Genomic DNA, 27163 nt, shown 5'->3' with positions numbered 1-27163 from the left:
AAACTAGAATTGGATCCCTACTTCATAACTTACACCAAAATAAGTTTTTGCTTCTCAGTTTATACAAAATAAATTCAACCTTAAAAATTATCAGGAAAAGCCCTGGCCAGTTGGCTCAGCGGTAGAGCATTGGCCTGGCGTGCGGAAGTCCCGGGTTCGATCCCCGGCCAGGGCACATAGGAGAAGCGCCCATTTGCTTCTCCACGCCCCCTCCTTCCTCTCTGTCTCTCTCTTCCCCTCCCGCAGCCAAGGCTCCATTGGAGCAAAGATGGCCCGGGCGCTGGGGATGGCTCCTTGGCCTCTGCCCCAGGCGCTAGAGTGGCTCTGGTCGCAGCAGAGTGACGCCCCAGAGGGGCAGAGCATCGCCCCCTGGTGGGCAGAGCATCGCCCCTGGTGAGCGTGCCGGGTGGATCCTGGTCGGGCGCATGCGGGAGTCTGTCTGACTGTCTCTTCCCCGTTTCCAGCTTCAGAAAAATACAAATAAATAAATAAATAAATCCTGGTCGGGCGCATGCGGGAGTCTGACTGTCTCTCCCCATTTCCAGCTTCAGAAAAAGATAAATAAATAAATAAATAAATAAATAAATAAATAAAATAAAATGGTTAATGGCATATGCTTTAAATACACACACACACACACACACACACAAAAATTATCAGGAAAATACCCATTAAAGTACAAAACTATTCTTTTGCCTATTAGACCATAAGAAATTTAAGTGTTTCTAAGAATCTTTTGTCTTGGCTATTGTAAATAACAGTGCAGTGAACATGGGGGTGCAGGTATCTCTTTGAGATAGTGATTTTATTTGCTTAGGATGCTATATACACCCAGAAGTGGAGTTTTTGGGTCATAAGGTGGTTCTATTTTTTAAGATTTTTGATTTTAGAGAGAATGAGAGATGGGGAGAGGGAGCGAGATCGTAGTTGCTTCACTTTAGTTCACTAATTGCTGCTTGTCTGTGCCTTGACCAGGCAAGCCTGGGGTTTTGAACTGGTGACCTCAGCATTCCAGGTCCACAGTCCCTCTACTGCGCCACCACAGGTTAGGCTCTATTTTGTTTGGTTTTTTTTTATTGATTTTTGTGAGCAAGAGAGACAAGAACATTGATTTGTCCCTGTATATCCCCTGACTAGGGATCGAACCTGCAACCTCTGCTTCAGGACGATGCTAACCAATTGAGCTATCCAGCCAGGGCAGTAGTTCTATTTTTAATTTTTTGAGGAACCTCCATAATTTTTTTCCATAGTGGATGTACCAACTTACATTCTCACCAACAATGTATGAGGGTTCCCTTTTCTCCACATCCTTGCCAACACTTAATCTCTTGTAATCTTATCCTAATGTTTATTTTGTACTTTAAAGCAGTGGTCCCCAACCTTTTTTAGGCCACGGATTGGTTTAATGTCAGAAAATATTTTCACGGACCAGCCTTTAGGGTAGGACGGATAAATGTATCATGTGACCAAGACAAGCGTCAAGAGTGAGTCTTAGATGGCTGTAACAGAGGGAATCTGGTCATTTTTTTAAAATAAAACATCAGCCCTGGCCAGTTGGCTCAGCGGTAGAGCGTCGGCCTGGTGTGCGGGGGACCCGGGTTCAATTCCCGGCCAGGACACATAGGAGAAGCGTCCATTTGCTTCTCCACCCCCCCCTCCTTCCTCTCTGTCTCTCTCTTCCCCTCCCGCAGCCAAGGCTCCATTGAAGCAAAGATGGCCCGGGTGCTGGGGATGGCTCCTTGGCCTCTGCCCCAGGTGCTAGAGTGGCTCTGGTCGCCGCAGAGCGACGCCCCGGAAGGGCAGAGCATCATCCCCTGGTGGGCAGAGCGCCGCCCCTGGTGGGCATGCCAGGTGGATTCCGATCAGGCGCATGCGGGAGTCTGTCTGACTGTCTCTCCCCGTTTTCAGCTTCAGAAAAATACAAAAAATAATAATAATAATAAAAAATAAAAATATAACATCATTCAGACTTAAATATAAATAAAACGGAAATAATGTAAGTTATTTATTCTTTCTCTGCGGACCGGTACTAAATGGCCCACGGACCAGTACTGGTCCACGGCCCGGGGGTTGGGGACCACTGCTTTAATGACTCTGAAACTTGCCTGACCTGTGGTGGCTCAGTGGATAAAGCGTCAGCCTGGAAGCACTGAGGTTGCCGGTTCAAATCCCTGGCTTGCCTGGTCAAGGCACATATGGGAGTTGATACTTCCTGCTCCTCCCCCTTCTCTCTCTCTCTCTCTCTCTGTCTCTATCTGTCTCTCTCTCTATCTCCCCCCTCCTCTCTAAAATAAATAAATTAAAAAAAAAAAAAAAAAGACTGAAACTTCAGTAACACGATTTGTCACTTTTAAATGATATCCTTTGAGCTCCCAGGTATTAAGAGGTAAGGCAGTCAATGAACATATCCTATATTCCACCTTCTTCCCCCTACCCCAGTTTTGATCAGAATATCATTTCTGCATCTCTGTATAGCATTTACAGTCTAACCCCCTAATCACCATGGTTGTTTTAGACTTTTTTTTTTTACTTTTTACAGAGACAGAGAGTGAGTCAGAGAGAGGGATAGACAGGGACAGACAGACCGGAATGGAGAGAGATGAGAAGCATCAATCATTAGTTTTTCATTGCGCATTGCAACACCTTAGTTGTTCATTGATTGCTTTCTCATATGTGCCTTGACCGCGGGCCTTCAGCAGACTGAGTAACCCCTTGCTGGGGCCAGCAACCTTGGGTTAAAGCTGGTGGGCTTTTGCTCAAACCAGATGAGCCTGCACTCAAGCTGGTGATCTCAGGGTCTTGAACCTGGGTCTTCCGCATCCCAGTCTGACGCTCTATCCACTGTGCCACCGCCTGGTCAGGCTGTTTTAGACTTCTAAAGGTCTATGTATCAGGTGTCATCACCAATCTTTTGCTCTAGAGTTTCCTTTATCTCTTGGTTGATTGAAATTCATCTCCTAACTGTTTCCTCAGGAAGGGCTCATTGGACCAATATTCCATGAAATTGTGTGTATTCAAAGCTGTTTGCCTATACACTTTGTACTTGAAGGACAGTTGGTTAAACATAAAATTCTTGGCGTACATTTTCTTTTCTTACGCATCTATAGCTGTTGCTGCACTATCTGCTCGCAGTGAGTGTGACTGGAGAGAAATCCAAGACCAGTTGATTTTCTTCGCCCATATAAGTGATTTGATCTTTTTGCCTTGTTACCTGTGTCTCATTATTAACCACCCTGGGCTACTTTTCTTTGGCATACAATTTAAGTTTCAAGGGTTCTTATGTCTTTATTGATTAAACTATTTGTTCTGGTCCTTTGGTTTAGTTTCCTTTTTTTTTTATTATTATTATTTATTCATTTTAGAGAGGAGAGGGAGAGACAAAGAGAGAGAAAGAGAGGAGAGACAGAGAGAGAGAAGGGGCGAGGAGCTGGAAGCATCAACTCCCATATGTGCCTTGATCAGGCAAGCCCAGGGTTTTGAACCGGGGACCTCAGCATTTCCAGGTCGACGCTTTATCCACTGCGCCACCACAGGTCAGGCTAGTTTCCTTTTTTGAGAACTCCAGTTATGTTTATTGATTCTCTTTTTGTCTAACTTCTGTTTCTGTCAATCTCTTTAATCTTGTTCACCTTACTTTGTTTCCATTTAATTTCATTGCTTTTGTCATTGCATTCCTCCTCCATTTCTGTCCTTTCCAAGGTGTATGTTTTCATTTGTGTTCCATCCCAACTGTGCTTGTTTCTCTGGATTATTTCCCCTCCTTTTCTTAGTTTTGCCAGCTAACATTTCATTATCTCACCGTCTTCTCTTCAAGTTCCACTGTAGGATCTTATTTATTTATTTATTTATTTAGAGAGACAGACAGGAAGGGAGAGAGATGAGAAGCTTCAACTCATAGTTGCAGAACTTTAGTTCACTGATTGCTTCTCATATGTGGTTTGGCTGGGGGGCTACAGCTAAGCCAGTGAGTGACCCCTTGCTCAAGCCAGTGACCTTGGGATCATGTAGATGTTCCTGTGCTCAAGCTGGATGAGCCCACACTCAAGCCGGCCATCTTGGGGTTTCAAACCTGGGACCGCAGCATCTCAGGTTCACTGTGCCACCACTGGTCAGGCTAGTGTCTCTTCATAGAGGTGGTTGCTTCATTTAACTTTTGTTATAGATGGACAGTGGTCTCTTTTCTCCATAAGTATTCCCATGATTAGTGCCTGAGGGTCAGAGGTGCTCTGAATGGCTTATCTGGGTGATTCTGGTTGTAGCCTCACTTCCTTTGCTTCTCTGAACCAGAGAGGCCAGCCCTGCTTCCCCGGTCCCCAGCAGCACTGGCACACTTGAAGGCAGTCCCGACCTGCAGGAAGAGATCATCTGCCAGGGCTTGTTGAGATCTCCTTCCCTTGAGTGCCGCCCTCTCCACACACTACTTCCCATGCTTGTCTCCTTCTTCCCTGCCCTCGTGGGCTTCTGCCCAGTCTCTGCTGTTTTGGGAAGCCCTTCCATCAATTAGTGTTGGCAAATTGACTCTCTTCCTACTCTCACTGAAATAAAGTTTGAGTTTTTGTTTGTTTTCTCTGTGGTTTCTGAGCTCATCCCAGAACATACCAGGGTTTCTGATTTTAAGGCAGTGAAACCTTTAATAGCTATTGTCTTTACTAAGAAGAAAACAGTTACTAAAGTCATTAAAAATGTTTTTGATTTTACTAGCTTGTACAACAGGGGTCGGAAACCTTTTTGGCTGAGAGAGCCATGAACGCCGCATATTTTAATTTTTTTTTTTTATTATTCATTTTTTAGAGAGGAGAAAGGGAGAGAGAGAGAGAGAGAGGAAGAGAGAGAGGAGAGAGAGAGAGAGAAGGTGGGGAGGAGCTGGACGCATCAACTCCCATATGTGCCTTGACCAGGCAAGCCCAGGGTATCGAACCGGCGACCTCAGCATTTCCAGGTCGACGCTTTATCCACTGCGCCACCACAGGTCAGGCAAATGCCACATATTTTAAAATGTAACTCCGTGATGCCTGACCTGGTGGTGGCGCAGTGGATAGAGCGTCGGACTGGGATGCGGAAGGACCCAGGTTCGAGACCCCAAGGTCGCTAGCTTCAGTGTGGGCTCATCTGGTTTGAGCGAGGCCCACCAGCCCAAGGTCGCTGGCTCTGGCAAGGGGTTGCTCGGTCTGCTGAAGGCCCGCAGTCAAGGCACATGTGAGAAAGCAATCAATGAACAACTAAGGTGTTGCAATGCACAATGAAAAACTAATGATTGATGCTTCTCATCTCTCTCTGTTCCTATCTGTCTGTCCCTGTCTATCCCTCTCTCTGACTCACTCTCTGTCTCTGTAAAAAAATATATAAATAAATAAAATGTAACTCCGTGAGAGCCATACAACGACCCGTGTACATTAAGCATTATCCAATAAAAATTTGGTGTTGTCCCGGAGGACAGCTGTGATTGGCTTCAGCCACCCGCAACCACCAACATAAGCGATAGGAAATGAATGGAATGTAATACATGAGAATGTTTTATATTTTTAACGTTATTATTTTTTTATTAAACATTTGGCTGCGAGCCAGGTGCAGCCATCAAAAGAGCCACATCTGGCTCACGAGCCATAGGTTCTCGAACCCTGTTGTAGAAAATAAGTCAGGGTCTTAGCCTACTGGCCCTAGCCAAGTGGAAACCTGCACTGTGCCCCTCATGCCTGTGTCCGTCCCCTGGAGATATGGGGAAAGGAGGGCAATTATATGCGCTCACAAATTACCAGCAGCATATGTTAGTGTGAGCACGAAATGTAATTATGTGCCTATTTGCAAGTTTAAATATAATCTTATATTGACTAAAGACATGATGCAAGATGCACATCAAATTTTATCATGCATAAATGGAAATTTACACTGTCATAGAAATTAATCACTGAATTGATCATTACTGTAAATAAATAGTTTATTAGCTTTAATAATGAATATGTCACTAGGACTTTGTGTCATTATTTTTCTAATTGTCTTCCCTGCTATGGATAGATTTACTTTGTAAGAGGATCTAATGTTAGGTTTTAGAAATAGGCTATCACATTTATCAATTAATCATTGATTGATTTCTGCATACACTACAGAATTTTTTAAACTAAGAACTGAAGACACCTTATAGAAATAGTGCACAAGGAAATTATAGTGAAAAAGAAAATAATGGGACAGGAAAAAAAGAAAGAACACAAATTGCATGCTGTAAGAACATCCAGTGTCTGCTCTGAGTTTTTGGCTCCAAGCTTCCAAACAGGTCACGCTACGAGGAAGCCACAGTTGGGGTGAGACAGACACAAATTGGTGGCGCAGAAGAGCTGCTTTTTGGTATTTCAGTCAGAGGAAGGATTCCTCCTTGGGCTCATCAAGAGGACATTGTTTGGTATAAACAATGTCGTCAGCAACTTCCTGGCAGCATGAATGTTCCTGACAGCCACTAGTACTAATGACACTCCTTAGAGTGTCTGTCACTATTGGCCAGAGCCGTTAAACCAACACAGAGTTCAGTGAACTCACTGAACTGGGGTCAGAGCAGTGAGGTCCAGGATCACAGCTCTCTGCTGCTCGGCTTAATTCTGGGGTAGATTTATTAGAGCCTCTAGTCTAAGGAAGAGATGCATATTCTTCCAGAAAGCCTCCCTAGTGAGTGATGTCTTTCACTGAAATGTTTGATAATTATTGGGTAGGAGAGGGTTTGATAAGGTTCTGGAAGGTAGGTATTTTTATTGGTGATGGAAGGTCTATCTATAGTCACTTTCTGCAGAAAAAGTTGAGGGCATTTATAACTGCCCACTACTAGCTTCCTGTCAATGGAAGATCACAACAGTCCTTGTTGCAGGTGTCCCTTCATGTTTTCTGTTGGCTCAATGGATAGAACATCAGTCCAGTGTATGGACATCCAGGTTCAATTCCCAGTCAGGACACACAAGAGAAGTGACCATCTGTTCCTCTACCCCTCCATCTCACCCTTCTCTCTCTCTTCCCCTCCTGTAGCCAGTGCTCAGTCGGTTCAAGCATTGGCCCCAGGCACTGAGGATAGCTTGTTTGGTCTGAGTGTGTCAGCCTCAGGTACTAAAAGTAGCTTGGTGGATCCAAGTATGGGCGCCAGACAGGTGTTGCTGGGTGGATCGCATTTCGGGAGTAAGCAGAAGTCTATCTCACTATCTCCTCTCCTCTCACTTAAAAACAAGAATCTTCAAACTCCTACCTGCCCTCGTTTCCCAGTGAAGAAACAAGTAGAGACAGAACCCAAAGCTTTAAGACTAAGGAATTCTGGCCTGGCCAGGTGGTGGCGCAGTGGATAGTGCATTGGCCTGGGATGCAGGGGACACAGGCTGGAAACCTCGAGGTCGCTGGCTTGAACATAGGCTTACCACCTTCAGTGTGGGGTCTCTGGCTTGAGCATGGGATCACTCACTCTGCTGTAGCTGCACGGAACATCAAGGCACATGAGAAAGCAATCAATGAAAAACTAAGAAGCTGCAATGAAGAACTGATGCTTCTCATCTCTCCCCCTTCCATCCTGGCTGTCCCTATCTGTCCTTCTCTGTCTCTCTCTATTTCTCTTCTCACACACACACAGCGCACGCGCGCGCACACACACACACACACACACACACACACACACACACACACACAGACTTAGGAATTCTGGATGATTACTAGGAAGTTTGAGGCCTGCTACCTAGAGAACCAGTTAGAAGGAAATAAACCTGCTTTTAAAAGTTTTAAGGATTCTTTAGTCTCTTTACCAGTGAATTTTTAAAATTTATCCTTTCGTGTCCTTTTCTTACCATTAGGGGAATTGAGTATAAATTGTATGTTTTTCTTCATTATTTCAGATTTTGAAATCCAGAGTGCAATTGAGGAGAACTCTTGTCAAGACATATTTCAGGATGTGGAGTCACATGAGATCTTCTCAGAAATGCCTGAAGGGGAAGGCGTTCAGCAGTCTGATTGGGAAAGTGAGTTTGAGAGAGACTGTGGCTCCAGGAGGCCCCAGGGAAATGCCCCAAGTGAAGACTGTAGGAAAGTGTCATCACAGAGCAGGAAAGTTAGACAGCTCATTGGCCTTCAGGGCACTTACCTGGGTGAGAAGTCCTATGAATGTCCCCAGTGTGGGAAAGCCTTCAGCCGGAAATCCCACCTAATCACGCATGAGCGAACCCACACAGGAGAGAAATACTACAAGTGTGATGAATGTGGAAAAAGCTTTAGTGATGGTTCAAACTTTAGTAGACACCAAACGACTCACACTGGGGAGAAACCTTTCAAATGCAGGGATTGTGGGAAAAGCTTTAGCCGGAGCGCAAACCTCATAACCCACCAAAGGATCCACACGGGTGAGAAACCCTTTCAGTGTGCTGAGTGTGGCAAGAGTTTCAGCAGGAACCCCAATCTCATCGCTCACCAGCGAACTCACACAGGAGAGAAACCATATTCATGCCCTGAGTGTGGCAAGTGCTTTGGCAACCGGTCCAGCCTTAATTCCCATCAGGGAATCCACACTGGAGAAAAGCCCTATGAATGCAAAGAATGTGGTGAAAGCTTTAGTTACAATTCCAACCTGATCAGACACCAGAGGATCCACACAGGGGAGAAACCGTACAAATGTCCTGACTGTGGGCAGAGGTTCAGTCAGAGCTCAGCCCTCATCAGCCACCGGAGAACTCACACAGGAGAGAAGCCCTATCAGTGCAGTGAGTGTGGGAAAAACTTCAGCCGCAGCTCCAATCTAGCCACGCACCGCAGAACCCACCTGGTGGAGAAGCCCTACAAATGCGGGGAGTGTGGGAAGAGCTTCAGCCAGAGCTCTAGCCTGATCGCACACCAGGGAATGCACACGGGTGAAAAGCCCTATGAGTGCCTGACTTGTGGGGAGAGTTTTAGCTGGAGCTCCAACCTCATCAAGCACCAGAGGATCCACACGGGTGAGAAACCCTACAAATGCGGCGACTGTGGGAAGTGCTTCAGCCAGCGCTCCCAGCTGGTGGTGCACCAGCGGACCCACACAGGTGAGAAGCCATATGAATGCCTCATGTGTGGCAAGAGCTTCAGCCGGGGCTCCATCCTGGTCATGCACCAGAGAGCGCACTTGGGGGACAAGCCATACAGGTGCCCCGAATGTGGCAAAGGCTTTAGCTGGAATTCAGTTCTCATTATACACCAGCGAATCCACACAGGGGAGAAGCCCTACAAATGCCCTGAGTGTGGCAAAGGCTTCAGCAACAGCTCCAATTTCATTACACATCAGAGAACTCACATGAAAGAGAAACTTTATTGACGTGACAAGAGGAGAAGTGAGGGGCTGACCCGGGAGAGGGACCTGTCACCCTGCCCCCGGCAGGGATGTCTCACTAGAAGAGCCATTCTTCCTGAGTGATCTCGGGATTTGTGCCAGAATCTCACCCTGCATCTTCCTTCCTTGGATCCCGTCGTCTTGTGGTCGGAGCCAAACTGGTGTAGAACTGGAAGGTTGGGAAGTTGGGTCTTTCTCTGTTTTGTTTCATGGCTTGATTGGCTCTCTCCTGACCCCTGTGCTGCCATTTCTTCTCTGGTAGAACAGGGGAGTGTTTCTCTATGTGGAACGGAAGGTGACGTGGTCCACATCCCGCTGAATTCTCGGGGAAATACCGGGATTCTGTTGGTGCGGCCTGGTTGTGCTGCCACTTTGTTGAGCTGAGGTGCCTTCAACCCGTGCTACTAGATTCTAGACCCCTTGCCCATGTCAGCGCCATCTTTTCCTGGCTCAGTCCTGGCCTTTGATTTCAGGGTCAAGGTGGAAAGGCTGCTCCAATTCTGAGTCACCACATGAACGTGAAGTCCTTTTCTCTTTCTAGAAAGGGGCAGGAATGCTGAAACACAGTGTGTCCTAGAACCAGTGTGCCAGCAGCCTTTCCATTGATAAGAGTTGAACAGGGCCTGCCAGGGAAGGTGTACAACGAGATGTACACGTTTGCTCTGTTACTGCTGTTGTCCTGGGGTAAGTCAGCTGCCAGGGGTGATACACGGATTTTTGAGGAGCTTCATTTTTCGAGTGTGAAGGCGGAGATCCCTAGCAGTCTAGCCCTGGGGGGTGGCAGTTTCTCTCCCATCGGGGTGAAACAGTCCTGCACTTTGCAGGGTGGGCTTATTGACATCTTTACACAAAGCTCCATAATCTTTACTTTATGCACTTATCAGTTCCTCATCTTATGTTTTTTATTTTATACATGCAGAGCTAGAATTCTGTCCAGTAGCTTTTGTATACAAAGAAGGTTATTTTTAAGGAACTGTTGGTTTTGAGGAGACATCATCTGTCCCCGGGAGAGATCTGGGCTTGAATCAGGCATTGTCTGTCCTACAGAGGTCGCCTTTGATTCTAGGGTGCTACCAAGGCTTTATTCTTGGGCCTTTGAGCCTTGAAACAGTAAAGATGGAGATGGTAGCAGGTAAAGGGGTTTGTTATGAGGAGAGAGTGGACAAGCGTTTCTGGGAAATGTGAAATCACCTCCTCCGATGCGTGGGGCCTGCACTCGGAATGGGCCTTGGTTCTTACAGGATGGATGCTCAGTGCTGTCTAATAAAGTAGAGTCCCATTCTTTTCCTGACTCTGTCTTTTAATGTGTGTCAGAAAACCTGAACTTGAGTATCATCAGCAAACCCACACTTCACTTCCCCACCACGCCACTTCCTGCACCAGGCCAAAAATGGTCCATGACCTTCAGGGAGTAAAAATCAGTTGCTCCAAAGAGCACGCCTTTGGCTGAGCCTAGATCTGACCAGTGCACATACCTTTCCAGTGTCCTTTGCCAACTCTGTACGCTGTCTGTCTACCAAGACTTGGAGCGGCAGCTCTGGTTAAGGAGCCAGATGGCCTCCTGAATCATCGTTATCCTGAATCAGCGAAATTAGACAGAAAGGTCTAATTTCTAACCTAGGCCAGGATTGTTAAGCCAAACTACCTTGGCTGTGAAGTTCCCATCATTAATTCCATCTCTATGCTGGGTACTAGGGGCCGGTGGTGAACAGGAAGTCTGACCCATCATCTCCATGAGGCGTAACCTGGACCTTTTTTTCTTCCCTACACTTACTTTATTTATTTTTAAAAGATTTTATTTATTTATTTTAGAGAGAGAGAGAAAAGCATTGAAGGAGTAGTAGAGTCCCATTCTTTTCCTGACTCTGTCTTTTAATGTGTGTCAGAAAACCTGAACTTGAGTATCATCAGCAAACCCACACTTCACTTCCCCACCACGCCACTTCCTGCACCAGGCCAAAAATGGTCCATGACCTTCAGGGAGTAAAAATCAGTTTTACTGATTTTTACCTGAAGTTGCTTCTCGTACGTTCCTTTCCAGGCAAGCCCAGGGTTTGGAACTGGTAACCTCAGCATTCCAGTCTGCACTCCATCCACTGAATCACCATAGGTCAGGCTTCCCTGCACATCTGTGGCAGGCCTGACCTGCTTCTGCCTCTCACACCCCTACCTTCTCCCACTTCAGTGCCTGTGACCTGTCACACATCTCTCTCTGACATGATTCTGCCCCCTTTCTCTTCTATCTTTTTTTGTTTTTTTTTTATTGTTTTTGTTTTGTTTTTCAACAGAGGCAGAGATAGACAGGGACAGACAGACAGGAACGGAGAGAGATGAGAAGCATCAATCATTAGTTTCTCGTTGCGCATTGAGACTTCTTAGTTGTTCATTGATTGCTTTCTCACATGTGCCTTGACCGTGGGCCTTCAGCAGACCGAGTAACCCCTTGCTGGAGCCCAGCGACCTTGGGTCCAAGCCCGTGAGCTTTTTGCTCAAACCAGATGAGCCCGCGCTCAAGCTGGCGACCTTGGGGTCTCGAACCTGGATCCTTCCGCATCCCAGTCCGACGTTCTATCTACTGCGCCACCGCCTGGTCAGGCACTCTTCTATCTTTTATGTTCACACCCATACTGAGGTCCCAGACTCTTGTCTCTAGCAACCAGCTGAGGGCCTGGATTACAATAGGAACTTAATCCATTTTTGCCAACTGAGTTCTCTTTGTGGAGATAGATAGAAAATGCAAGAGGCAGGTGGAGTCCAATATTCTGACATGGTAAATGGAATAGGTTTTCATACTTCCCTTTTGTAAGATGATTATTTTAAGTTAGTTGTTTTTCCCCCATTGGTTTGAGAGGGGGGTGGGGAAGGAGGGGCACGGAAGGAAGAGAGAGAAGCATCTATTCTACTTGGTGGTGCCATTTGGTTGTGCACTCACTGGTTGCTTTTCCTTTGTCCTGACTGGGGATCAAACCCACGACTTCAGCGTGGCTGAACAATGCTGTATTCACTGAGGTGCTCAGCCAGGGCAATGTAACTTCTACCACCGGTCAGGCTAGTGTCTCTTCACAGAGGTGGTTGCTTCATTTAACTTTTGTTATAGATGGACAGTGGTCTCTTTTCTCCATAAGGATTCCCATGATTAGTGCCTGAGGGTCAGAGTTGCTCTGAATGGCTTATCTGATTCTGGTTGTAGCCTCACTTCCGTTACTTCTCTGAACCGGAGAGGCCAGCCCTGCTTCCCCGGTCCCCAGCAGCACTGGCACACTTGAAGGCAGTACCGACCTGCAGGAAGTGATCATCTGCCAGAGCTTTTTTTTTGGGGGGGGGGGGGCAGACACAGAGAGAGGGACAGACAGGAAGGGAGAGAGATGAAAAACATCAATTCTTCGTTGCGGTTCCTTAGTTGTTCATTGATTGATTTCTCATATGTGCTTTGACCAGGGTGCTACAGCAGACCGAGTGACCCCTTGCTCGAGCCAGCGACCTTAGGCTCAAGCTGGTGAGCCTTGCTCAAACTAGATGAGCTCGTGCTCACGCTGGCGACCTCAGGGACTCGAACCTGGGTCCTCCACATCCCAGTCCAACGCTCTGTCCACTGCACCACCGCTTGGTCAGGCTGTCAGCTTTTTGAGATCTCCTTCCCTTGAGTGCCGCCCTCTCCACACACTACTTCCCATGCTTCTTTTCCCTCTTCCCCGCCCTCGTGGGCTTCTGCCCAGTCTCTGCTGTTTTGGGAAGCCCTTCCATCAATTAGTGTCTGCAAATTGACTCTCTTCCTACTCTCACTGAAGTTAAGTTTGAGTTTTTGTTTGTTTTCTCTGTTGTTTGAGCTCATCCCAGAACATACCAGGGTTTCTGATTTTAAAGCAGTGAAACTTTAATAGGTATTGTCTCTACTAAGAAGAAGACACTTACTAAAGTCATTAAAAATGTCTTTGGTTTTACAAGCTTGTAGAAAATAAGTCAGGGTCTCAGCCTACTGGCCCTAGCCAAGTGGAGACCTGCACTGGGCCCCTCATGCCTGTGTCCATCCCCTGGAGATATGGGGGAAGGAGGGCAATTATATGAGCTCACAGATTGCCAGCAGCATATATTAGTGTGAGCACGAAATGTAATTATGTGCCTATTTGCAAGTTTAAATATAACCTTTTTTTTTTTTTTTTTTTTTCTGAAGCTGGAAATGGGAGAGACAGTCAGACAGACTCCCGCACGTGCCCGACAGGGTTCCACCCGACACGCCCACCAGGGGGTGACGCTCTGCCCACCAGGGGGCGATGCTCTGCCCCTCCGGGGTGTCGCTCTGTTGCGACCAGAGCCACTCTAGTGCTTGGGGCGGAGGCCAAGGAGCCATCCCCAGTGCCTAGGCCATCTTTGCTCCAATGGAGCCTTGGCTGGCTGCAGGAGGGGAAGAGAGAGAAAGAGAGGAAGGAGAGGGGGAAGGGTGGAGAAGCAGATGGGCGCTTCTCCTGTGTGCCCTGGCCGGGAATCGAACCCGGGACTTCTGCACGCCAGGCCGATACTCTACCACTGAGCCAACCGGCCAGGGCCTAAATATAATCTTATATTGACTAAAGCATGATGCAAGATGCACATCAAATTTTATCAAGCATAAATGGAAATTTACACTCGTAGAAATTAATCACTGAATTGATCATTACTGTAAATAAATAGTTTATTAGCTTTAATAATGAATATGTCACTAGGACTTTGTGTCATTATTTTTCTAATTGTCTTCCCTGCTATGGATAGATTTACTTTGTAAGAGGATCTAATGTTAGGTTTTAGAAATAGGCTATCACATTTATCAATTAATCATTGATTGATTTCTGCATACACTACAGAATTTTTTAAACTAAGAACTGAAGACACCTTACAGAAATAATGCACAAGGAAATTATAGTGAAAAAGAAAATAATGGGACAGGAAAAAAAGAAAGAACACAAATTGCATGCTGTAAGAACATCCAGTGTCTGCTCTGAGTTTTTGGCTCCAAGCTTCCAAACAGGCCACGCTACGAGGAAGCCACAGTTGGGGTTAGACAGACAAATTGGTGGCGCAGAAGAGCTGCTTTTTGGTATTTCAGTCAGAGGAAGGATTCCTCCTTGGGCTCATCAAGAGGACATTGGTATAAACAATGTCGTCAGCAACTTCCTGGCAGCATGAATGTTCCTGACAGCCACTAGTACTAATGACACTCCTTAGAGTGTCTGTCACTATTGGCCAGAGCCGTTAAACCAACACAGAGTTCAGTGAACTCACTGAACTGGGGTCAGAGCAGTGAGGTCCAGGATCACAGCTCTCTGCTGCTCGGCTTAATTCTGGGGTAGATTTATTAGAGCCTCTAGTCTAAGGAAGAGATGCATATTCTTCCAGAAAGCCTCCCTAGTGAGTGATGTCTTTCACTGAAATGTTTGATAATTATTGGGTAGGAGAGGGTTTGATAAGGTTCTGGAAGGTAGATATTTTTATTAGTGATGGAAGGTCTATCTATAGTCACTTTCTGCAGAAAAAGTTGAGGGCATTTATAACTCCCCACTACTAGCTTCCTGTCAATGGAAGATCACAAGAGTCCTTGTTGCAGGTGTCCTGTCATGTTTTCTGTGTCTGACTTCCATGCCAACTAAGATTATAAACACAACACATAGGTTAATGCATAAGATTATTATATAAGCTCCATTTGAAAGGAGACTCGGCTTTAGGGAAATCTCTATGATATTAGTAAAAAACTCATTCATCAAGTTTAATTGAGCAAGCACCTGCTACTAAGCATCAGGCTCCATGGTGCACACTGAGGGTCGTGTAAACTGTTACTTTCCCTTGACTAGGATCTTCAGGCCCTGGCCGGTTTGCTCAATGGATAGAACATCAGTCCAGTGTATGTACATCCGGATTTGATTCCCAGTCAGGACACACAAGAGAAGTGACCATCTGCTCCTCTGTCCCTCCATCTTCCCCTTTTCTCGCTCTCCCTGTCCTGTAGCCAGTGGCTCAGTTGGTTCAAGCATTGGCCCCAGATACTGAGGATAGCTTGTTTGGTCCGAATGTGTCAGCCTCAGGTGCTAAAAGTAGCTCGGTTGATCCAAGTATCAGCTCCAGACAGGGGTTGCTGGGTGGATCGCAGTTGGAGAGTATGATGGGGTCTGTCTCACTATCATCCATCCTCTTACTTAAAAAAAAAGGATTTTCAAACTCCTACCTGCCCTCATTTCCCGGTGAAGAAACAAGTAGAGACAGAACCCACAGCTTTAAGACTAAGGATTCTATCCTGGCCAGTTGGTGCCGCAGTGGATAGAGCATTGCCCTAGGATGCAGGGGACTCAGGCTTGAAATCCCGAGATGGTTGGCTTGGCCCATGATCACTGACTTGAGCAAGGGATCACTCGCTCTGCTGTAGCCTCACTGCCCTTCAAGGCACATATGAGAAAGCAATCAATGAAGAATTAAGGAGCTGCAATGAAGAACTGGTGCTTCTCATCTCCCCCTTCCTGCCTGTCTTTCCCTATCTGTCCCTCTTTCTGTCTCTATCTCTGACACACACACACACACACACACACACACACACACACACACACACACGACTTAGGAATTCTGGATAATTGATTACCAGGAAGTTTGGGGCCTGCTAACTAGAGAACCAGTTAAAAGGAAATAAAGCTGGTTTTTAAAAGTTTTAAGGATTCGTTAGCCTTTTTACCAGTGAATTTTTAAAATTTCTCCTTTGGTGTCCTTTTCTCATCATTATAGGGAATTGAGTATAAATTGTATGTTTTTCTTCATTATTTCAGATTTTGAAATCCAGAGTGCAATTGGGGAGAACTCTAGTCAAGACATATTTCAGGATGTGGAGTCACATGAGATCTTCTCAGAAATGCCTGAAGGGGAAGGCGTTCAGCAGTCTGATTGGGAAAGTGATTTTGAGAGAGACTGTGGCTCCAGGAGGCCCCAGGGAAATGCCCCAAGTGAAGACTGTAGGAAAGTGTCATCACAGAGCAGGAAAGTTAGACAGCTCATTGGCCTTCAGAGCACTAACCTGAGTGAGAAGCCCTATGAATGTCCCCAGTGTGGGAAAGCCTTCAGCCGGAAATCCCACCTAATCACGCATGAGCGAACCCACACAGGAGAGAAACACTACAAGTGTGATGAATGTGGAAAAAGCTTTAGTGATGGTTCAAACTTTAGTAGACACCAAACGACTCACACTGGGGAGAAACCTTTCAAATGCAGGGATTGTGGGAAAAGCTTTAGCCGGAGCGCAAACCTCATAACCCACCAAAGGATCCACACGGGTGAGAAACCCTTTCAGTGTGCTGAGTGTGGCAAGAGTTTCAGCAGGAACCCCCATCTCGTCACTCACCAGCGAACTCACACAGGAGAGAAACCATATTCATGCCCTGAGTGTGGCAAATGCTTTGGCAACCGGTCCAGCCTTAATTCCCATCAGGGAATCCACACTGGAGAAAAGCCCTACGAATGCAAAGAATGTGGTGAAAGCTTTAGTTACAATTCCAACCTGATCAGACACCAGAGGATCCACACAGGGGAGAAACCGTACAAATGTCTTGACTGTGGGCAGAGGTTCAGTCAGAGTTCAGGCCTCATCAGCCACTGGGGAACTCACACAAGAGAGAAGCCCTATCTGCAGTGAGTGTGGGAAAAACTTCAGCCGCAGCTCCAATCTAGCCACGCACCGCAGAACCCACCTGGTGGAAAAGCCCTACAAATGCGGGGAGTGTGGGAAGTGCTTCAGCCAGCGCTCCCAGCTGGTGGTGCACCAGCGGACCCACACAGGTGAGAAGCCATATGAATGCCTCATGTGTGGCAAGAGCTTCAGCCGGGGCTCCATCCTGGTCATGCACCAGAGAGCGCACTTGGGGGACAAGCCGTACAGGTGCTCCGAATGTGGCAAAGGCTTTAGTTGGAATTCAGTTCTCATTATACACCAGCGAATCCACACAGGGGAGAAGCCCTACAAATGCCCTGAGTGTGGCAAAGGCTTCAGCAACAGCTCCAATTTCATTACACATCAGAGAACTCACATGAAAGAGAAACTTTATTGACGTGACAAGAGGAGAAGTGAGGGGCTGACCCGGGAGAGGGACCTGTCACCCTGCCCCCGGCAGGGATGTCTCACTAGAAGAGCCATTCTTCCTGAGTGATCTCGGGATTTGTGCCAGAATCTCACCCTGCATCTTCCTTCCTTGGATCCCGTCGTCTTGTGGTCGGAGCCAAACTGGTGTAGAACTGGAAGGTTGGGAAGTTGGGTCTTTCTCTGTTTTGTTTCATGGCTTGATTGGCTCTCTCTCCTGACCCCTGTGCTGCCATTTCTTCTCTGGTAGAACAGGGGAGTGTTTCTCTATGTGGAATGGAAGGTGACGTGGTCCACATCCCGCTGAATTCTCGGGGAAATACCGGGATTCTGTTGGTGCGGCCTGGTTGTGCTGCCACTTTGTTGGGTTGAGGTGCCTTCAACCCGTGTTACTAGATTCTAGGCCCCTTGCCCATGTCAGCGCCATCTTTTCCTGGCTCAGTCCTGGCCTTTGATTTCAGGGTCAAGGTGGAAAGGCTGCTCCAATTCTGAGTCACCACATGAACGTGAAGTCCTTTTCTCTTTCTAGAGAGGGGCAGGAATGCTGAAACACAGTGTGTCCTGGAACCAGTGTGCCAGCAGCCTTTCCATTGATAAGAGTTGAACAGGGCCTGCCAGGGAAGGTGTACAACGAGATGTACACGTTTGCTCTGTTACTGCTGTTGTCCTGTGGTAAGTCAGCTGCCAGGGGTGATACACGGATTTTTGAGGAGCTTCATTTTTCGAGTGTGAAGGCGGAGATCCCTAGCAGTCTAGCCCTGGGGGGTGGCAGTTTCTCTCCCATCGGGGGTGAAACAGTCCCGCACTTTGCAGGGTGGGCTTATTGACGTCTTTACACAAAGCTCCATAATCTTTACTTTATGCACTTATCAGTTCCTCATCTTATGTTTTTTATTTTATACATGCAGAGCTAGAATTCTGTCCAGTAGCTTTTGTATACAAAGAAGGTTATTTTTAAGGAACTGTTGGTTTTGAGGAGACATCATCTGTCCCCGGGAGAGATCTGGGCTTGAATCAGGCATTGTCTGTCCTACAGAGGTTGCCTTTGATTCTAGGGTGCTACCAAGGCTTTATTCTTGGGTCTTTGAGCCTTGAAACAGTAAAGATGGAGATGGTAGCAGGTAAAGGGGTTTGTTATGAGGAGAGAGTGGACAAGCGTTTCTGGGAAATGTGAAACCACCTCCTCCAGTGCGTGGGGCCTGCACTCGGAATGGGCCTTGGTTCTTACAGGATGGATGCTCAGTGCTGTCTAATAAAGTAGAGTCCCATTCTTTTCCTGACTCTGTCTTTTAATGTGTGTCAGAAAACCTGAAATTGACTATCATCAGCAAACCCACACTTTACTTCCCCACCACGCCACAATGCAACTTCAGTGCCCTCTCACCTAAGTTGCTATTGGTGAATGGAGACAAAGCTGAAGATTTTTTTTTTTTTTTAACAGAGACAGAGAGAGAATTAGAGAGAGGGATAGACAGGGACAGACAGGAACGGAGAGATGAGAAGCATCAATCATTAGTTTTTCGTTGCACATTGCAAAACCTTAGTTGTTCATTGATTGCTTTCTCATATGTGCCTTGACCGCGGGCCTTCAGCAGACTGAGTAACCCCTTGCTCGAGCCAGCGACCTTGGGTCCAAGCTGGTGTGCTTTTGCTCAAACCAGATAAGCCCGCGCTCAAGCTGGTGACCTCAGAGTCTTGAACCTGGGTCTTCAGCATCCTAGCCCGATGCTCTATCCACTGCACTACCGTCTGGTCAGGCCTTTTTTCTTTATTTTTAAAGACAGACAAGAAGCCTCAACTTTTTGCGATACTGTAGTTATTCATTGATTGCTTTCTCATACATTCATTGACTGGGGGGCTACAGCTAAGCCAGTGACCCCTTGCTCAAGCCAGCAACCTTAGGTTCAAGCCAGCGACCTTGGGCTTCAATGCAGCAAACATGGAGTCCTGTCTATGAGCCCACGTTCAATCTGGTAAGCCTGCATTCAGCTGGATGAGCCCCTGCTCAAGCTGGTGACTGTGGTTTTGAACCTGGCTCCTCAGCATCCCAGGTTGACACTATCCACTGTGCCACCATCTGGTCAGGCAAAGCTGAAGATATTTATAAAAAGTAACCAATATCCTAATGAAATAACATATTTTAGAAATGTCACAGATCATCGAAATCTAGTGAGAAACCAGTGATGTGGTGGATGGAAGTTTGGGAGCTGTACTGACATGGTTCTAGACACACTTGTACCACTAACCAGACAGTCTCATTCTCATCAGAGACTTTACCATTAGAGGCAAGGCAGAATGAGACCTCCTGTTTTGTTTCTCATGGAATTTTACTTCTTTTTAGGAACATTTATAGTTTACAAAAAGCCATAGTAGTTTATACAGTAATGCAATTTATGGAGCAGTTACTCTGTACAGGCTCTGCACTAAGCTCTCTCTACATGCATGTCTCAATCTTGACAACAACCCTATGACAGATCTATATCCCCACTTCCCAGCTTAGGAACTGAGGTCTCAGGAGAGCTTAGTAAGTGACTTACTGGCCCTGGTCAGTGGCTTAGTGGGTAGAGTGTCAGCCCAGCATATGGACGTCCTGGGTTGAATTCCCAGTCAGGGCACACAGGAGAAGTGACCATCTGCTTCTTTATCTCTCCCACTACCTTTTCATACCCCCTTTCCCTCTTGCACCCAGCTCAATTGGTTCAAGCATGGCCCTAGGCACTGAGGATAGCTCAGTTGAGTGCATCAGCGTCAGACACTAAAAAATAGCTCCATATTCGAGCATCGGCCTGAGATGGGTTTGCTGTGTGGGTCCCAGTGGGGGTGCATGTAGGAATCTGCCTCACTATCTCCTCTCCTCTCACCTTAAAAAAAGAATGACTTACCTAGCACCTATTGTTTACTCTAGTCCTGAAGTCAGTTAACTCCATTGCATTATCAAAGCCAGGAGTAATACCTATGGAACAAATTGAAGGAAAAAAAAGTTAAAATAAAAACAATATATTGGCTATGTTTTTGAGTCTCTTCCCTAGCTAAATATCAAGATGATCCACAACTGTAATTGGTCATTCCTTGTATGTGACTGATGGCTGCTCTTTCAACCTTTTATCCACCAATGGGTGTCTGACCTCATAACCAGGAAGTGCGGTGGCAGCCTAGTATGCTGGGTTTGCTGCACCCTCCATCTGCCAGATGGCCCTGGAGTTTTTCAAATGCAGGGCCATTTTAATAAGGTGACCAACATTTTTACAATGGAAAGAAGGACAAAAATGAATTGAAGAAAACAATATCGTAAATATAAGAAACATTCATTGCAACAATAATACACTATAATATAAATGCATAATAAAAATGTAATATTTTATATTGTAATTATGCTTACATGCCTATTAATTTTTAATAATAGTTGTAAGAAAAAAGTACTCATTTAGATACAAATACATCACATCACACCCAATGGATCAACTCTGCATTGATCGAATACGGACATTTACAGATTAGTCTTTCAATATCAAAAAGGTGGATATGTAGGAGGACACTTTTTGAGGGAGGACAGAACATACAAAAGGACTGTCCTCCCTAAAGGAGGACAATTGGTCAGCTTAATTTTAACCTCCTTGCTGCCTGGAACTAATTCAAATCTCTGGGCAGAATGTTAGTTTTTCCTTTTTTCCCACCCTCTTTGCTTGATAAAAGAGCCCAGGGCCACAGAGGATGTGGACATAAAACTATAGAGACCAGGGGTCCCCAAACTTTTTACACAGGGGGCCAGTTCACTGTCCCTCAGACCGTTGGATGGCCAGACTATAAAAAAAACTATGAACAAATCCCTATGCACACTGCACATATCTTATTTTAAAGTAAAAAAACAGAATGGGAACAAATACAATATTTAAATTAAAGAACAAGTAAATTTAAATCAACAAACTGACCAGTATTTCAATGGGAACTATGGGCCTGCTTTTGGCTAATGAGATGGTCAATGTCCGGTTCCATATTTGTCACTGCTAGCCGTAACAAGTGATATTACGCTCTTCCGGAGCCATGATGCATGCATCCCGCGTCACCGGAAGTAGTACTGTACGTGAGCCACGCCGTGCTTTGCCGCGTTCTGCGGTGCTGCCACATACAGTACTCCAGGAGCACAGACAGGATCCACATCCTGTGCTCCTCTCACTGACCACCAATGAAAGAGGTGCCCCTTCCGGAAGTGTGGCAGGGCCGCATGCAGCCCACGGCCATAGTTTGGGGACCCCTGCTATAGTTGGTCAGACTTTGAGACAAGAGACAAGATTTCAGAGCCTGGTGGAGAGTGGGGCTGGTGGTTAATTCCCTTTGGCTTTCCATGGAATCAGTAGTGCAAACTGGCTTGGGCCTCAGCCATCAGCAGAGGCTATGGCTCCAGGGCCTACCTGCCCTGGCTCCTTCCCCCTGGCCCCCCTTCCCACTGTACCAACTGAGAATCTTCCATCAGTTCACAGTCAAAGGCAACTACAGGACTGCCACCAGAAGAAGAAGGCTCTGGCTCCAAGGAAACACTTCCCTGGGCCCCTTCTGGCTCACAGGCCTGGCGGCCACAGCATCTATTTAATCTGTTGATGTCTTAGGGCAGCGGTTCTCAACCTGTGGGTCGCGACTCCAGCGGGGGTCGAACAACCAAAACACAGGGGTCGCCTAAAGCCATCGGAAAATACATAATGCATATCAGGTATTTACATTCTGAATCATAACTGTAGCAAAACTACAGTTATGAAGTAGCCACCAAAATTATTTTTTGGTTTGGGGTCACTGCAACATGAGGAACTGTATTGCGGGGTCACGACATTAGAAAGGTTGAGAACCACTGTCTTAGGGGAAGGGTGCCTGTCAGGAGGCCTCAGGGGGTGGCACATCTTGGCAGATTTACCACAGCCAAGTTCTAGTCCCAGCCTTTCTGATGCAGAGACTGGGTTTCCTCAGTACACTCAGAGATGTCCAGACCTTGGGTTGATAGGCTTCCATTAACAATTTCCAACAGACCAATATATATTCCAGACTCTGATTATTATTAATTGACAGTGGGGGATCTCCTGTACTAAGCCTCCTGCAGAGCACCCCTTGCTCCTGGTCCTAAGTGACTGAAATGGTGGCTTTGTGATTAGATAGTGGTTTGAGCCAACATGTAATGAAAGAAAGAAGTCAAGTGAGGGACAAGTAGACACCAGCCATGAACCCCCTTAGTAAATGAATACTGCCCTTCATAGTCCTGTTTCTCTTCCCTGCTCCCCAGTGTTGTCTGCTCAGTACCCAAGATTTCCTTGTTAACTCTCCCAGGTTTCCATGCTGAACATGCCCCTTCTACAGACAGGTTAGTGTTACTGGTTAATTTGGAGTTACACAGCCCTGGCCAGATAGCTCAGTGATAGAGCATCAGCCTGGCATGTGGATGTCCTGGGTTCAATTCCCAGTCAGAGCACACAGGAGAAGTGACTGTCTGCCTCTCCACCCCTCCACTTCTCCTCTCTCTCTCTCTCTCTCATGCTTCTCCTCCCACAGCCATGGCTCGATTGGTTTGAGTGCATCAGCCCTGGACAATTAGGATGGTTCCATGGAGCCTCCACCTTAGGTGCTAAAAAGTAGCTGTTTCAGGCATGGCCCCAGATGGGCATAGCATCAGCCCCTGATGGGGGTTGCTGGGTGGATCCCAGTCAGAGCACATGCGGGAGTCGGTCTCTCTGTCTCTTCTACCCAGAAAAGAAGAAAAAAAAAGTTACAAACATGACCCAGTGAACCTAGGAAACATTAATGTCCATTCATTATGTGTGGCTATAATAAGTTGAATTCCTCAAGAATAAGCTTATTTGCCTGACCGGGCGGTGGCGCAGGGGATAGAGCATCAGACTGGGATGCGGAAAACCCAGGTTCGAGACCCCGAGGTTGCCAGCTTGAGCGAGGGCTCATCTGGTTTGAGCAAAAAGCTCACCAGCTTGAGCCCAAGCTTGCTGGCTCAAGCAAGGGGTTACTCGGTCTGCTGAAGGCCCGCGGTCAAGGCACGTATGAGAAAGCAATCAATGAACAATTAAGGTGTTGCAATGTGCAACGAAAAACTAATGATTGATGTTTCTCATCTCTCCATTCCTGTCTGTCTGTCCCTGTCTATCCCTCTCTCTGTCTCTGAAAAAAAAAAAAAAAAAAAGAATAAGCTTATTTCCATCTCAAAATCCTCTCTCCTTATGCACTGCTTATAGACCCTTCTGTGCATTATTTTTCTAAATACATCAATGACCTAGAAACCAGACTTGCTGAAACTGACTTACTGACACTTGCGTCTCTCATTGTCCCATATGGTGCTGCCCTTCAAAGTTATTAGCTCCTGTACTGAAATCTATGGTGCAGTAGATGGAGAATTGGAGCCCAGGAGACCTGCCCAACCTGGTTCTAGACACACTTGTGCCAGTAACTAGCAGTGTCGCTGGGGAACATCACTTCTGGAGGCCTCCTTTTCCTCATCTGCAAAATTGATGACAATACTTGCTCTTCCCATTTCAGAAGGCTGCTGGGAAAGGGTAAGGCCCTCTGTATGTCAGTGAACACTGACATCCTATTCTTCATGGTAATATTGATAACTCTAACTACATGGGGTCTGCTTTGACAAAAGAAATTTTCTGTCTAGGTTTTTAAGGCTAACTGTCCTCTGAAGAGCCAGGAAGCTGCAACTGGGAAAGCATCCCATGTATGCAGACTATTGGGGGTCCTTTAGTCCCAGTCTTGGGGAGTGTGGCTCACAGCTGGAAGACATGCACGCATGTCTTCTCTCTTAAGTGTGGGGTGCGGTGTAATGGTGAAAGTGATATGAGTTGTGTTCGGATCTGCCCTTTCCATGCTGGATTTCAGTTCCAGTCAAAGTTCCATGTGCTCCCTGAATTAAGGGAATGGGTAATGAGCTTGGATTGGTAATTTTCAATTTTCTTTTTCTCAACAGTGGAACCTCTTTCGAAGTGAAATCTTACACTGACAGAAAACATGTGAGAGCAGAGCTGCAGTGGTGACTAGATGGTCGCAACCCAAAGGCCTCTCCTGGGTTGGGCCTTAGGCCACCTGCAGTCCCCGAGGCTGCCCTGTGGGACTTCTGGGCTGGTCCAGGGAATGGTTTGAAAGCCAGATGTGTGTGCATGTTGAATGATGTGCTGGCCTGAATTTCCACAGTAGCCCTCTCTGAGGTCAGAGGAGAGAAGTCGCCCTGACCCATATTTTATACTGAACTGGGGATTCCCTGGAGAGCCCTCTTGTCACCGTTCTTCCTGTGGGGAGGATCACAACTTCACCCACCTTCACCTGACTTTTGGACCTTCCATCTGTTAAATAGGGAGTGGGCTCTACGCTGCAGAATTCGATGTCAGATCCAAACCACATAAAATATGTAAAGTAGGTGCTCAATAAAGTCTAGTTTCCTGCTCCCTTTCCCTGAGACTGAACCTTCTTTCTTCCTGGGCTCTCTCAGCTGCCCTCCAGTATTTTTTTCCTGTTATTTATATATACAGTATATAAAGTGGCTCTGGTTGGTTGGCTCCATGGTAGTGTCAGCCCTGCGTGTGAATGTCCCGGGTTTGATTCCCGGTCAGGAAACACAAGAGAAGCGCCCATCTGCTTCTTTACCCTCCCCCTCTCCCTTCTCTCTCTTTTCTCCTTCCCTCCTGCAGCCAAGGCTCAATTACAGCGAGTTGGCCCTGTGCACTGAGGATGGCTCCATGGCCTCAGCCTCAGGTGCTAAAATGGCTCCAGTTGCAATGGAGCAAGGGTCCCAGATGGGCAAAGCACCACCCCCTGATGGGCTTGCCGGGTGGATCCTGGTCAGGGCACATGCAGAAGTCTGTCTCTGCCTCCCCTCCTTTCACTAAAATAAATTTTAAATTTAATTTAAAAAAAAAATAAAGTGAGAGGCAGGGAGGGAGAGAATGCCCTGACCAGGATCAATGGCAAGTTCCCTACCAGGGGTGCTCTGCCCATCTGAGGCCGCTGCTCCATTGCTGGGCAAACGAGCCATCTCAGCGACTGAGTCAAGGCAATGGGCTTTCCTCAGCACCCAGGGCCAACTTGCTTGAACCTTCCAAGCCATAGCTGCGGGAGACGGGGTAGAGACAGAGAGCCAGAGAAGGAGGAGGATGGGCAGAGAAGCAGATGATTGCTTCTCCTGGCTGGGAATCGAAACCTGGACTTCCACATGCTGGGCCAACATTCCACCACCAAGCCAACAGGCCAGATCAGTGGTAGTCAACCTGGTCCCTACCATCCACTAATGGGCGTTCCAGCTTTCATAGTGGGTGGTAGTAGAGCAACCAAAGTATAAATAAAAAGATAGATTTAACTATAGTAAGTTGTTTTATAAAGACTTATTCTGCCAAACTTAGTGAAAATCCGACATAAAGTACTTGGTAAGTAATTATTATTTTTTTAAATTTTTTATTCATTTTTAGAGAGGAGATAGAGAGGGAGAGAGAGAGGAGAGAGACAGAGAGAGAGAAGGGGGGAGGAGCTGGAAGCATCAACTCCCATATGTGCCTTGACCAGGCAAGCCCAGGGTTTCGAACTGGCGACCTCAGCATTTCCAGATCGATGCTTTATCCACTGCGCCCCACAGGTCAGAAGTAATTATTATTATATGCTTTAACTTGCTGTAACTACTTTATAAATTTTATAAAGTAAAGTTACTTCCCTACTTTATAAATCACCATTACTGTGGAACCGATGGGCGGTTAGAAAATGTTCCTGTAAGGTCGGTGGATAATAGGGGATGGTCACGTGGGGAACCCAGACCCGCCATTTGGCACTTACCACCCTGCACTGGAGTTATTTGCGTTGTTCATGACAGCGTCTTAGGCGGTGGTGCAGTGGATGGAGCGTTGGACTGGGATGCAGAGGACCCAGGTTCTAAGCCAGAGACCACGGGCTTGCGCGCGGGCTACTAGCTTGAGCGCTAGGCTGCTGGCTTGAGCGTGGGATCATAGACATGACCCCATGGTCACTGGCTTGAACAAGGGGTCATTGGCTTGGCTGGAGCCCCCCTCCCCACCCCCATCAAGGCATATATGAGAAAGCAATCAATGAACAACTAAGGTGCACAAGAATTGATGCTTCTCATCACTCTCCCTTCCTGTCGGTCCCTCTGTTTCTCTCAAAATGACGCTCTACAACTGAAGATGGTTGAGTGACTTGGTATCCACCTTGAATCTCCCCGGATGCCTCAGGAAATGAGGAAATGTGTGTGTTGCACCAAGCGGAGGACTGAAGCGGTGAACATTACCACAGTGGACAACCATGACAGAAAAGTACTTTCTTCTGAGGCAAAATAACTGAAATTTCAGCTCCGCACTGAAAGGTCTCGGGCCCAAGCCAGCTGGGTTTTTTTTTCACCTGTGTAATACGAGTAAATAGGGGCTAAAGGGATAAATACCTGCTTTCAGCTGTAAGGAAAATGCTTTGGAAAGGACCCTCTTTCTCAGAGCCCCCGGACCGCGTAGGGCGGAGACAGACCAACCCCCGCCCCGTCCGGAACTCGCGTTGATTCACTCCTAGTTGTGGCTCTAGATCCCCTAATTCAGCTTGTGGGGAAGTCCCACCCGCCACCAGTGATTCGTCCAGAAGAGTCGCCAGCCATCGCCACACCTTACTGGTTAACGCTGTTGTCAGTCTATGAGCACAAGCGGAGGCCTCTGGGAAATGAAGTCCCGTGAAGCCCGAATTCTCTTGGGGATCGCGTTTCCGCTTATGGTATTTAGTGGGCGTCGGAGGGCCCA

At 46.8% G+C, this 27163-nt stretch overlaps 1 protein-coding gene and 1 long non-coding RNA gene across 3 annotated transcripts in view; one reads left to right on the top strand and one right to left on the bottom strand.

Moving 5' to 3' along the window:
• Nucleotides 1-18667, top strand: part of ZSCAN2 (zinc finger and SCAN domain containing 2) — a 47104-nt gene extending 28437 nt beyond the window's left edge. The window contains 3 exon segments of the mRNA XM_066355460.1: nt 7854-9026; nt 16093-16942; nt 16944-18667. Of these exon segments, the coding sequence (XP_066211557.1) occupies nt 7854-9026; nt 16093-16942; nt 16944-17364 (2444 nt within the window). The 3' untranslated portion in view covers nt 17365-18667.
• On the bottom strand, nt 9539-26956 carry LOC136384840 (uncharacterized). 2 transcript variants are annotated; one of them, XR_010747660.1, is made up of 3 exons: nt 26821-26956; nt 20272-20346; nt 9539-9933 (listed from the first exon to the last, which is right to left on the bottom strand). It is a non-coding gene; the product is annotated as an uncharacterized lncRNA (long non-coding RNA). The 2 variants fall into 2 exon arrangements; XR_010747661.1 differs by lacking the exon at nt 9539-9933 and adding an exon at nt 17900-18004.
• Nucleotides 26957-27163: the final 207 nt, after the last annotated feature.

The sequence above is a fragment of the Saccopteryx leptura genome, chromosome 13 (assembly GCF_036850995.1).
Source record: "Saccopteryx leptura isolate mSacLep1 chromosome 13, mSacLep1_pri_phased_curated, whole genome shotgun sequence".
Lineage (NCBI taxonomy): Eukaryota > Metazoa > Chordata > Mammalia > Chiroptera > Emballonuridae > Saccopteryx > Saccopteryx leptura.
The sequence above is the reverse complement of the archived record's forward strand: the minus strand, read 5'-3'. Positions and strand labels throughout refer to the sequence as shown.